The 12,807-nt window shown below is 41.2% G+C and overlaps 2 protein-coding genes and 1 long non-coding RNA gene across 4 annotated transcripts in view; 1 reads left to right on the top strand and 2 right to left on the bottom strand.

Moving 5' to 3' along the window:
- LOC144371944 (uncharacterized) overlaps window positions 1-12,807 on the bottom strand; it is a 208,745-nt gene that overhangs the window by 34,013 nt on the left and 161,925 nt on the right. The window lies entirely within an intron of this gene.
- The window catches only part of LOC144371952 (uncharacterized), a 28,784-nt gene that overhangs the window by 14,773 nt on the left and 1,204 nt on the right, over window positions 1-12,807 (top strand). The gene's annotated exons all lie outside the window — the stretch shown is intronic.
- Window positions 3,247-12,285, bottom strand: LOC101976572 (uncharacterized). Its single transcript, XM_078035283.1, has 4 exons — window positions 11,657-12,285; window positions 7,358-7,484; window positions 7,116-7,176; window positions 3,247-6,547 (listed from the first exon to the last, which is right to left on the bottom strand). The coding sequence occupies exons 1-4, from the start codon at window positions 11,801-11,803 to the stop codon at window positions 5,077-5,079; spliced, it is 1,806 nt and encodes a 601-aa protein (XP_077891409.1). The 5' UTR covers window positions 11,804-12,285; the 3' UTR covers window positions 3,247-5,076.

Here is a 12,807-nt window from a genome sequence, read left to right as displayed (position 1 = left end):
GAGATTCTCAATTTTTGCACATCTGACTGCAAAAGCTCTTAGGTGAAGTGTTTCATCTTCTCTTTGAATTTTGCACCTGAGAAAGTGGTAGGACATTCAAGGTGCACCCTTTGTGAATGCTGATGGGATATTCAAAGCACACAAGCCCCATGGGTTGCTTAACCCCCCTCAAAAAAAAAAATAAGAAAAAGCCAAAAACTTTGCCTTTGTGTGTGACATCGGTCATCTCTTCCTTCAAACGTAATTTTGTTGGGATCCATCTTCCTCTAAGAAGCCCTGTGATGTAACCACAAGAGTTATTGTGACAAGAGGTCCCCATAACCCACTCTAAGAGGAGAATATCACCAAGCAGGTGTGCATTTCACCCACAACCCACCCAAGGTCCTGGCTGAGCCCAGACTGCCTCTGGCGGGCTCAGAACCCACCTCATTCCTGGTTGGACAAAAGCTTCTCACGCAGCCTCTGTTTATAATCACTGTTCAACATCTGTCATTCATCATCCCCCGAAAGTGAAATCAGCAAGGTATCTGTGTGCCAGAGCCCCAGGCCAAAGTCAAAATTCAAAATCTGGGGGCCCTTTTTTGCTTCGACAACAGCTGAGGTGGGGGAGGGCTGTAAGAGGAACTGCCCAGGGTGAGCCTCATCTGTCCTTTGCAAACTCAGAGAGGTGGGCACCCAAAGACAGGTGCCATGCCTCCCTGGGAAGTTCCATGCTGGTCTCTTCTTGAGCACAGTGTGTTCCTGTCCCTTTCCCAAATGACATTCATCCTAGGACCTAGGACCATTCACAGATGACACACAGTTCTCCGTGGGGGCATGTTCCAGGGAGCAGAATACATCCAGGGAGCCCTGCAGTCTTCCCCTGGGTGGGCCCAGGACAGGTCAATGGAGGTCCTTAAATCACACTATCACAGCAGATCAGAACCCAGGTTCTCTGCTAGAGGCCCTCTGTCCTCCCTGCAGGGTACCCAGGGTAGGGGCACAGTGTACCAGGGTTCCAGGGAACAGGAGGAGATGCCCACCCTGCGGCACAGACCAGGTTGACCATGGGCCCAGTGTACCAAGACTCCACAGAAGGGGGAGATGCCAAACCTGTGGTGTACACCATGGTGGCCTGTGCTGAGAGGGGTCTGATGGGAGCCCATGAGGCTGAGAGGGAGTATGTTGCCTGGTGGCCACCAAGGCCATCAGGAAAGAGGAACATGAGTGTGGAGAACTGAGGGGACTCTGAGCTCAGGCAGTGCAGGGAAGAAGGAGACAGTGGAGAGCAGATCCAGGCACAACTGGGTGGTGCTGGCCCAGGAAGTTCATCAGACCCAGCAGTAAATGGGCATCCATGCAAGTGCCTCCTGCTCCAGTCATTAATAGACCCCAGGAACAGTGGTGTCCAGGCCTCCTGGGCACAATGACCCCAGCAGAGCACAGCAAGAACACCCAAAAGTTCATACCAATATGCAGGATCCCCTGCACCACAGGGCAAGCACTGGCAAGCAAGACTCCTGGGAATTTATTGGCTGTAGGGTCAAGAAGGGTATTGTCTTCATGAAGGGTGACCACCTCCCGGGTGCTGCACCCACTGTGGATTTTGTCTGGGTCATGACTGCTGGTAAGGAAGCTCTAAAGTGTCTAGGAACCATGAAACCAGTGCTCCTGAATCCCATCAGAGACCCTGCTGTTAATGTTAAAAAGAAAAATTCCTGGCTACCATGAGAAATCTTTTGCCATTTGAGGCTCTATAAGTGATGTGGGGCAGATGAGGCTGGACACCTGAGGAAGATTCAGGGCGCTGACTTATTAGTGGCAGGGTTCAGAGGGGTATCACCTAAAATTTTCTGGACCTTGATGTCGGAATTTCATTATCTTTACACCCAGTGGGACGGGGTGGAGGTTTATTTTATTTTTGTAGGAGTATACATAAAATTTTTTTCATTGTTCAAAGAAAGCGAATTTTTAATCATTTTTGAGATTATTTGGAAATCTTCCAAGCTTTACCAAAAAAGAAGTAACATCATCACATCTTCATTCTAACACATATTGATATCTTTGCAAAACCTTTTCCTGATATTTGTTTTAAAGAATATTATGGTGAGGATCTCTGGAGAAGCTTATTTAAGATTCTTAGTTGCAGAAGGGGACACCAATACATTAGGACATCCGACTGGGGCCCTCCTTACCTAGTTTTGATCACAGGCTGTGTATGAAGAAAAGCATCAGACGATATTCTCGGGGCTACTGAGGTTCCCTGAACTCAGAGAGAAGTCCAGCCTGGGTTTTCTGGCATATTCCACCTAAGTATTAGTCATAGGGAGAAAAACTAAGGTGGATGTCAGTGGTTGAAATTCCCTGCTGCATAAGATGTTTAAGAAAGGGACCAGGTGAGAACAAGGGAAAAACCTGCAGAGCTGCATCTACCAAAGTGGTCCTCAGTGGGGTCTAAACACACAGCAGCAGCAAACGCACCACCTGAGCTAGGGGAGGGCTCAGTGCTAGAGCACCTGTCTAGCAGGCACAAGGCAAGATTGGGTCCCTGGCACCAGGGAAAGAAAAGAAATAGAAAGGAACTCAATTAAGTACAAGGCAAAGTATATTTTGAGAAGGTGCCTCTCCTAACAATACATACAAATTACAACTTTTATAATGCCCTTTAATGTGCCTACTTACAACACAACACATGAGACTTAGAAGAAACACGAGTGACACAGTGGTGGTCCCAATGAAAATGAAGAGGCCAGTCACAGAGCACAAAAGGGCACATCTCTATGGTCCCAGCTGCTAGGAGGCTGAGGCAGGGTGACCACACATTTGAGGCCAGCGTCACCCCATCTCAAAAAATAACAATAAAAGAGCTAGGGGGAAGCTCAGTGTGGAGCACTCCTGAGTGAAATCTGAAGGAAAGAAGGGAGCAAAGGAGGAACAAAGAGACATTTAGCCAATCTGCACAGAATGCTGGAGTGCACAGGCCTCAACTCACATGCACAATGTGTAAGCAAACTTTAGACACAAAAGAATAAGTTGAGAAGGTCATGAAGTCATAATTAATTTTTGAGAAAAAGCAGGGGGCAGCAATGTTGTGAGAAAAGTCAAAGAAATCAATAGATGCATTGCACAGTGAGGACGAAAGCACTGCACTAGGGAGGGCATGTAGAGAAAAGGGCGACTTGATCCTGTTCGTGTCCTGCCATCCCGGTCCAGGGGGTCCTGAAGGATGAGTGGTGTCGGCGAAAAGATGAGACAGGAGTCGTTCCATTGGAGAAATCTCCAGAGAGAGAGAGCTCTAATGCAGCTTTCTCTGGGTCATTTTTTTTTTTGAATTTTAATATTTATTTATTTTTTAGTTCTCGGCGGACACAACATCTTTGTTTGTATGTGGTGCTGAGGATCGAACCCGGGCCACACGCATGCCAGGCGAGCGCGCTACCGCTTGAGCCACATCCTCAGCCCCATGGGTCATCTTTCATTGCAAATTTTCTCATCATTATAGATTCAGATACGCCATTGAGTATACAATCTAAATCTTTTGCCAAGACATGACATTTCCTTAACCATGATTAGGGATATAAAAAATGTAACATTAATTTCCATTTTTCCAGGATATGACCTTTAGTTATTTAATTATTAAAAGTACAGAATCATTAATAAAATGCATCACTAATTTACATTTTTCGGATTTTCCCAAGATTTACTATTTTCTTATTGACTAATGCCAAACTACGAAACCAGACTCTAAGTCTCCAAACCTATCATTAACCCTTAAGTTTAAAGTACACCTTTACTTTATTTCTAACCTAAAATTCTCATCTAAAAAAGTCCCCTTAAATCTTCTACTTAAAATATCCTAAAGTTTATAAATCATTCTTAAAATATATCAGAAACCCATACAACTAAAAAATTCAGAATTTCTAAACCCCAAAGTCTAAATAGGATAATATTTCTAACATTATTCTAAAAATATATCTTATAAGGCTACTTTAATTAGTTCCTACATTTATTCTCATAAACCTGGTTGAGCTGCTTTCTCAAAGAGTTTCTTTGTTTCTCAGTCAAGGTGCACTAGTTCTCTTATCTTTATAATCATTCTCAATAGAAAGTAAGTTCTAAACATCAGTGCACTTTCTGCCAATATTAACTATGTTCATCATAAATCCCTATGTAAAGTAAAAAAGGGTTTATAAAAAGAAAATATACCTTTATATGTTTTAACTTTCCTAAGTGTATAATATAACTTTCCTCAATCAAAAATGAGACTACATATGGTGGGCTTTGAAAAATAAGCATAATTAGGTTTTCTAAGAGCTTGGGTTCTAGTTGATATAATCGATGTGGTGCCTAAATACTCGTGATTTTTCAGAGGATGATTGTTGTCCAATATCACATTTGTCCTCAATGTACTGAGATAGAAGAACAGCCTTTTACTTTGTCCTTGATATGCTGAGGGGCTGTAGAACAGCCTTCAAGGCATGAACTACCTGTTATGCTCTAGCCATCTGAAATTTAATTTGTTTCGCATTTAACATACTCATGCCTCCTGTCAGAAACATAAGCATGAAAATGAAAAGTCCCAATTATATAAAAAAGGGTCTCATGCTTTCTGATTCCCATCAACCAGTGCGGCTTTGCCAGCATTCATCCTCACTGTGACCCTGTCAAGACAGTGAGTGGGAGATCGCCTTCACCATGGCTCTGTGATAGATGACCACCAGACTAAATCCCCAGTACTATTGATAGATAGATATAGATGACAGATAGATAGATAGAAAGTGCTCACATTTTTGAATCTACTTGTTGAAATGAACAAGAAACATTGATTTACCACATTCAAAGAATTTTCCTACAGAAAACTTACTACATGTTAATTAGTGAAACCTTATTAATAGAAGACTTTGCCAATTGTTTTCATGAGTATGATTTCTCTGCACTATGGGTTGCTTCATGTAAGTGAAGCTGAGCAGATGTAACAAAGGCTTTTTCACATTGTTTACAACCATAGAGCTTCTCTCTGATATGTGTTCTTCCATGTCTTTGAAGTTCACTGGAACTAGCAAAGGCTTTGCCACACTGCTTACATTCATAGGGCTTCTACCCAGTATGTGTTCTTCTATGCCTTTGAAGGCTACTGGATGCAGTAAAGGCTTTGCCACACTGCTTACATGCATAAGGCTTCTCTCCAGTATGAATTTTTTTATGTAAGTGAAGGTCAGAGGAACAAGTGAAGGCTTTGCCACACTGCTTACATGTATAAGTATGAAATGTTTTATGTGCATGAAGGCCAGAGAAATGAGTGAAGGCTTTTCCACACTGCTTACACTCATAGGGCTTCTCTCCAGTATGCGTTCTTCCATGACTCTGAAGGGAAGTGGATCTAGCAAAGGCTTTTCCACACTGCTTACATTCATAGGGCTTCTCCCCAGTATGTGTTCTTCCATGAATCTGAAGGTAACTGGATGTAGAAAAGGCTTTGCCACACTGCTCACATTCATAGGGCTTTTCTCCAGTATGAGATTTTTCATGTGTGAGAAGGTAACTAGAAAAAGCAAAGGCTTTTCCACACTGCTTACATTCATAGGGCTTCTCCCCAGTATGTATTCTTTCATGTCTGTGAAGGGTATTGGACCTAGCAAAGGCTTTGCCACACTGATCACATGCATAAGGCTTCTCTCCAGTATGAATTTTTTTATGTGAGTGAAGGGCAGAGAAATGACTGAAGGCTTTGCCACACTGCTTACACTCATAGGGCTTCTCTCCAGTATGCGTTCTTCCATGAATCTGAAGGTCAGCGGATCTAGCAAAGGGTTTGCCACACTCCTTACATTCATAGGGCTTCTCCCCAGTATGTATTCTTCCATGAATCTGAAGGTAACTGGATGTAGAAAAGGCTTTGCCACACTGCTTACACTCATAGGGCTTCTCTCCAGTATGAGATCTTTCATGTATGCAAAGTTCACTGGATCTAGCAAAGGCTTTCCCACACTGCTTACATTCATAGGGCTTCTCTCCAGTATGTGTTCTCTGATGTATTCTAAATGAACTGGGATAAGCAAAGTCTTTCCCACATACCTTACGCTTAAAATGTGCATTCCCCGTGTGTGTGTTCCTGTGCCTTTGAAGACTTGTGTGTGAAATAAAGGTTTGACCACCTTGTTTAAAGTGATAGAGTTTCTCTCCAGAATGAATTCTTTCATGTCTTCTAACTAAAGAGGAGAAATAAAAGTCTTTCCCACACACCTCACATTGAAAAGGTTTACCTCCACTGTGTGTTCTCATGTGTCTTTGAACATCTGGGAGAGAAGAAGAGGCTTCAGCACATTGTTGATATTTATAGGGTTGCCACCCAGTATGAGTATCTTCATGCCTTTGAATGTCACTGGAACAACTGGAGACTTTCCCACATACTGTACGTTCATAGGGTCCATCTCCGGTTTGTATTAACATTTGTGTGTGAACACTTTTGAGAGAAACCAGGGATTCCCTGTGCTGTTTAAATTCACATGGCTTGTCTTCACATTCCTCATGCTTGTGGCATTTGTGTCCAGAGTGAGATGTGATGTGCCTATGAAGGAATGAAGGGCATATGAGTCCTTGGCACACATATGACAACCTCATGGACTTACTCTATTAAAATTTTTCTTTGTCCAGTTAAGTACTGGAATCTCATTGAAAGTTTCCCCACACTATCTTCTTGGCTGTTGAAGTTTACCACATGGCTTCTTCGAAGAATGACCAGAACATTATCAATGCTTGATTCATTCATGATTTTATACTTATTTATGGGTCCTAGGCTTACATTAGTACCAACATCAGGTAAAGGCTAGGTTTCCTGATGTGTTCAAATTGCCTGAAAATCAAGGTATCCAAAGGAAATAATCCTTTGCAATGCAGCTTCCCTATGGTATTTGTCCAAATAGTGATATTCACATGCAATTTCATATACTTTTGGCATGCCAAGTACTTGTCAAAGACTGAATATCTGTTACAGTTAAGTATACATTTCTAGTAAAAAAAAAATCTTATAAGAATAAAGACATTTCAAATTATGCATACTTCTTAGGTTGGTCTCTTTTAAAAATTATATGACTTTCTCAAATTCCCTCAAGAACTCCTCTTGTGAGTACAATTACCTTAGAATGATCTCAGAATTTTTGATCTCATCTTCAATGTTTGTTTCATACCATTTGTTTTCTAAAATGAAAAACCAGAACAATCTTTATGAATTTTTAGGAGACAGAAATGCTTTGCCAAACTTGTAGGTGCCTTTTATGCTGCAATAATTCAACAATGGATTCCCTTTTCATGTTCTATATAAATGACCAAAATAAACATGAGTTCTCTATTAATTTTTAAAAAAACCCATCATTATTACCTATAGAACCCAGGTTTCTGAGGACTTCCAGCATCACATCTCTGTAAAGGTTCCTCTGGGAAGGATCCAGCAATGCCCACTCCTCCTGGGTGAAGTTCACAGCCACATCCTCAAAGGTCACTGAGATCTAAAATATCCCACAAATGTTTACTGGAGGTCAGGACAGATTCACAGCAGAAGAAATATGTACTCAACAAGCTTGATGTTCACATGATTCTCTGAACTTCTGATTAATTCCATGATTTGGTCCAACAAAACTCTTCTGCACTCAATTCCTCACAAACATTTCAACAGTAGAAATTGGCCACTCAGAAGGCAAGCAATTTAGTGATTTTCTCCCTTCCACTGGTGAGTTCACAGGAAGTAACACAGGATCCTGGGTCACTTCGTTGGTTACACCTCTATTACATGTCCTAACAACCTTCTCGGAAGTTGAGAGCTAATATTAGCATCCCCAATAGTACTTACCCTTAGGAAAGAATGCTGACTGAGTAGGACATTGTTGCAATCACAGAACTCAGCAATTGAGAGAGATTCTACCAACCACAGTGGGTCAGTGTGCCTACATAGTTAATATAGACAACACTGCATTCACTGATCTCTTGATTCTTTCTGAAAGTCTATTGTTCCTTCTTTAAGGAAATGCCTAGAACAGTCTCTACCCATGATTTCTGAGCATGGATCACAAAAAAGCTTTCCCTACAGACAACATTTAGACAACCTGACACTCAGGTCGCCACAATTTGTGAACTAGGGATTGAGTTCATGTTGTGGGATTACAAGAAGAGAACAACTAGATGTTTACAGGTACATTTCTCCATTAAAAAATTAATAAAATAGTAAACATGCACAATGCTTAATAAACACAAAAATTTAATGATTTCTTAAGGTTACTGTCAAAGCAGAATGAGGTAAGTTGAAAGATGGAACATGTCTTACATATAACTCAATGACCCAAAGATGTCACCTTGTCCAAACAACAACCTTGCAGTTTTGTAAGTCTCAAACCAGTTTTCTTAATAAAAAGCAGACACGAATTTCTAAATCTCACAGCAACAATGAATGTACAAGATTTGTCAATAACCTACTGAAAAGCAGTCACTTCACTACCATAAGGTCATGTGGTACTGAGAATTGAACCCATGGCCTCACATGTACTAAGTGAGTGTTCTACCACTGAGCCACAACTCCAGCTCAGCCATGGAAATATATTAACGCCTAAAATCAAATCTCACTCTTCTCCATCAGAAGTAATCACTATAAAAAAATCAGCAGATATTCCTTAAAAGGATTTAAGTAAACAAACAGCCTCCATCTAGCAAGAAAGCAAAGTATTGTCTACCCACTCAACCATCACCTAAAATTTGACAATTCTTTTAGAAATCAGGTCTCAAAAATACCCAGGTTCAGAAACCTGAGGCAGAAGGCTTACAAGTTCAGTGCCAGCCTTAGCAACTTAGTTAGGCCCTAAGCAAGTTGGCAAAATCCTGAATGAAAGTTAACAAAAATAAAAGTTAAGGGGGAAGGTTCTGGGCAATTGATTTAGTGGTGAAGCACCTGAGGGTTCACTCTACAGTATGATTCCCCCAAATAAAACCACCAAGATATTCTGAGAAAAGAAGGAAGTTCACACAGACCAGGAGGAAACATTAAAAAGAGGACCATGACCCACATGCTCAGCACTGGTTGCTCTCCAGGTGGGGATCTGCAGAGAAAAGGCACAGCAGAGTTTTAAACAGCACCACTGTGTGTTAAAGCACAGGACCCAGCACAACTACTCACAAAAACCAGACAAGTGAGGTTTTGCTGTTTCTACTATTCTTTTATAGTTTCAGGTGTAAGGAGAAATGAGACCAAGGGACACTGAAATCTGGTAGCAATAATTGATTGTGACACCACAGATCTCTCCCCTCCAAAAAATTCCTAAAGCCTGAGGCCTGAGCACAGCTGGGCTTTTACTTTTATACATAAACAAGTTTTGAGGACATTAAAAAGGAAATTGGGGCAATATATTGGAGAGTGAGTTTTTTATTTCTTATATGGGAACAAGCTTGCCAATGGCCTAAAGACTCATACACATTTGGGACTTTTACTATGCTCAACCTGAAGAGGGATTGTTCTTTCTCTGCTACTTTGTTGGCTGCTTCTCCAACTGCATTACAGGTACTTGCAGCTGTGGCCAGCCCTCATGGTGAAATGTCAGAGAACAGAGCTTGCTGGGTGTCAGTCTGCAAATCCACAGCCTGTCAGCTCTGAAACTCCTAAAGTTTCCATTCTGTTGGATGATCTAGCATTCAGGGAAATCTTTCAAAGGATCTGAACACAAAATAATTCACCAAAAATAGCTCAGATACCTAGTCTCTAAGCAAAGGCACGAAGCCTTCAACAAACAAGAACCATAGTATAGGAGAAAAGGAAAAACATTTTCTGTTTTTAATTTTTTTTTTTAGTTGTTGATGGGACTTTTTTCAGTTGAATTTGGTGTTGAGAATCAAACCCAGTGCCTCATGAAGGCTAGGCAAGACTCTACCACTGAGCCACAACCCCATCCCCAAGAAACAAATTTCATTCACTTTTTAAAAAATGTACAAAGAATACTGAGAAACAGGAAAACTTAACTCATGAATGGAAAATACCAGACGTGAGATTGACCATGCCTGAGAAAGATAAGACTCCAGAATCCCTGGGATTAATTTTTTTCTATTCATTTATTTTTTTGTTTATTTATATTTTGTACCAAGGATTGAACCAAAGGGTGCATAACAAATAAGCCACATTCACTGCCCTATTTCATTTTTAATTATTTCTATTTTGAGAGAGAATTTCTGTAAGTGGCTCAGTGCCTAACTTGTTGAGCCTACCTTTCAACTTCTGATTCTCCTACCTAAGAATCCTGAGGTGCTTGGATTAAAGGGATGTGCCACTGTGGCGGCTCTAGGCTAAACTTTCAAGTAACTGTCTTGAATTGCTAGTATGCATGCACCTGAAACAAAGTCAAAATACATCAGGCAGAGACATACAAAACTTCCCAGGACAGTGAAGAATACATGGCTACACTGGGAGACATCACCACAACTCTGTTGGGTCTGTGATCCCTGGCCATTAGTCAACAGTGAAACACACAGGCTTCTCAGGATCATAGTACGACTCCCCAGAAAAGGCCACATTCTGAACCATAAACTTCACCTCAACAAGTGTGCAATGCCAGTGAAATCCCAAGTAGGCTCAAAGAACAGGGGAGTTAAAGCCGAAATCAGATCAGAAGCAGCTGGAAAACCTCTAAGCAATGGGAGATGCAACACAGGGCTCTAAACAGACCCAGGAAGAAGAGGTTACTCAAGGGTAAATTTGATCATGTTTAGAAAAATGAAATTTAAAAAGTCCAACATGGAAAACAGCAGAGATGGAGCACTGGGGGTATCTACACTATCCAAAGCACATTTTAGAAAAGAAGAGATAAAAGCAATGTTTGACCCAATACTTAAGGAAAGCAAAGAAAAAAGAGCAAGGTAATGGTAAATTAAGCACAGGCAGGTAAGAGGGGGTGTTGGTGAAACAACAATCAAGAAATCAGCAGGGGCTGGTGCTGGGGCTCAGCTGTAGCACACTCTCCCTGCATGTGGGAGGTACTGGGTTCAGTTCTCAGCAACACATATAAATAAATAAAGATCTATGAACAATTTTAAAAACATAAGAAAAAAATATAGGAAAAAAAAAAGAGAAATCAGCAGTCAGCAAAACCAAGTTCTTCCTGAACATCAGCATCACTGAAAAACTAACAGGTGGCTAAGGAAACAGAGGACAGGAGTGAGGTTATGGCTCAGTGTAGAGAGCTTGCCTAGCACCAGGTACACACTGGGCTCATTCCTTGTCAGCACATAAAAGTAAATAAATTAAAACAAAGCTATGAGAAATACAATAACATAAACAATTAAGAAAACTGAGGACACAGAAACTACCCATTAGAATTAAAAGACCCACCATTACCATCCATGGGCTTTTCAACAATATCATGAACATGCACTTGACACAAATCTGATAACTTAGAGGAAGTGGCCCAATAATTTCAGAGACCATCTCCTACAACATACACAGAAGGACAAATACACAAAACACACGAGCCTGTGCCTACTGAAAAAACTGACTTAATAACTCATCACCTCTACAAACATTACTTCACTGAACCAAAAATAATTAAAAAGAATTGCATGCCAAGTCCAAGATGTTGAAAAGAGTTGAGACTATGAGCTAGAGAGAAGGGGTGTATTATACTATGTGATGGTTCATGTGAATTTTCACCTTGATGGGATTAAGAGAGACTGATGATTGAGGGGCTTCTGGGTTTGGCCATGAGGCTGTGTCTAGGAGTGATTGACATCTGGGATAGCAAACTGGAAAACCTCCATATGTGTGGGTAACATCATTAAATAGGATGGTGGTTTGCATGAAATAAGAGTTGCAACAACATGGAGCAGCTGCAGATGCAAGCTCGATTCTACACAGATGGGTTTTCCACTGCTGCTGTGACTGCCTGAGGAATCAGACTTTGCCTTCTTCACTCTTCCAAAGCTGATCTGCCAGTGATTCTCCAGGAAGTTTCCAGAAGCACTGGATCTCACACTAGGGTAGCACCATTGATCCCTCTTGTTCAGAGGCTTCAGCATCTTGGGCTGCACAACTACTACTTCTCCAGCTCCCCAGCCACCAGACGGCCATGGAGGACTCTCCAGCTTCTGGTCACCTAGGACAATCCAATAAATCCCCTTTTTGTATTCATTCTTCTTGTTAATTCTGTTCCAATGGAGAACCCCAACTAATGTACTATATAAGACTATAATCACTCTGAAAAATAAATTTAATGAAAAAGTGAATCAACTACCACACCATGGAAGATTCACAAATATATACATTAGAAACAATATTACATACCGAATACCTTTTCCATAATAATGCAAGAGTAAAGGTGTTAGGGTCTGTAAACAAGTCAAAATGGCACTTGGCATTTTGCCAGGGGGAGTGGTTTATGAAGTAATGCCAGCAAGCCATTAAGTGTGGAGATTCCTTATTGGTTGACTGCTGTATCTAGTTTATGTTAATTAAGATAAGCTGTGTGTAATGTATATATACCCCTCCAATCCTACAATAAATGGCTCCCACACCTGCTGTATCAATCTACACAAGTTGTTCATCACCCCCCTGGTTATTTTGCTGCAGCCGGACTGCGGCAGATGGTGGCCCGTACGGGGAGCCCTGGGACACTCAGGAGTAAGTGATGAAAAAAAAGCTGCCTGTCCATAAAACAATAGGACGGGAGCAAGTCGGCTAGTCCCTAAGCAGACAGGGCAAAAGAAACAAAGACCATTTTAAGAAGATGAAGAGGATTAATACAGCATGTTTGTGTCTTGTTTTGTCTCAGTGTATTGTATTGTCTTTGTGATGAAAATATGGAA

The sequence above is a fragment of the Ictidomys tridecemlineatus genome, chromosome Y, assembly GCF_052094955.1.
Source record: "Ictidomys tridecemlineatus isolate mIctTri1 chromosome Y, mIctTri1.hap1, whole genome shotgun sequence".
Classification (NCBI taxonomy): Eukaryota; Metazoa; Chordata; class Mammalia; order Rodentia; family Sciuridae; genus Ictidomys; species Ictidomys tridecemlineatus.
This window is presented reverse-complemented; position numbering and strand designations above follow the sequence as displayed.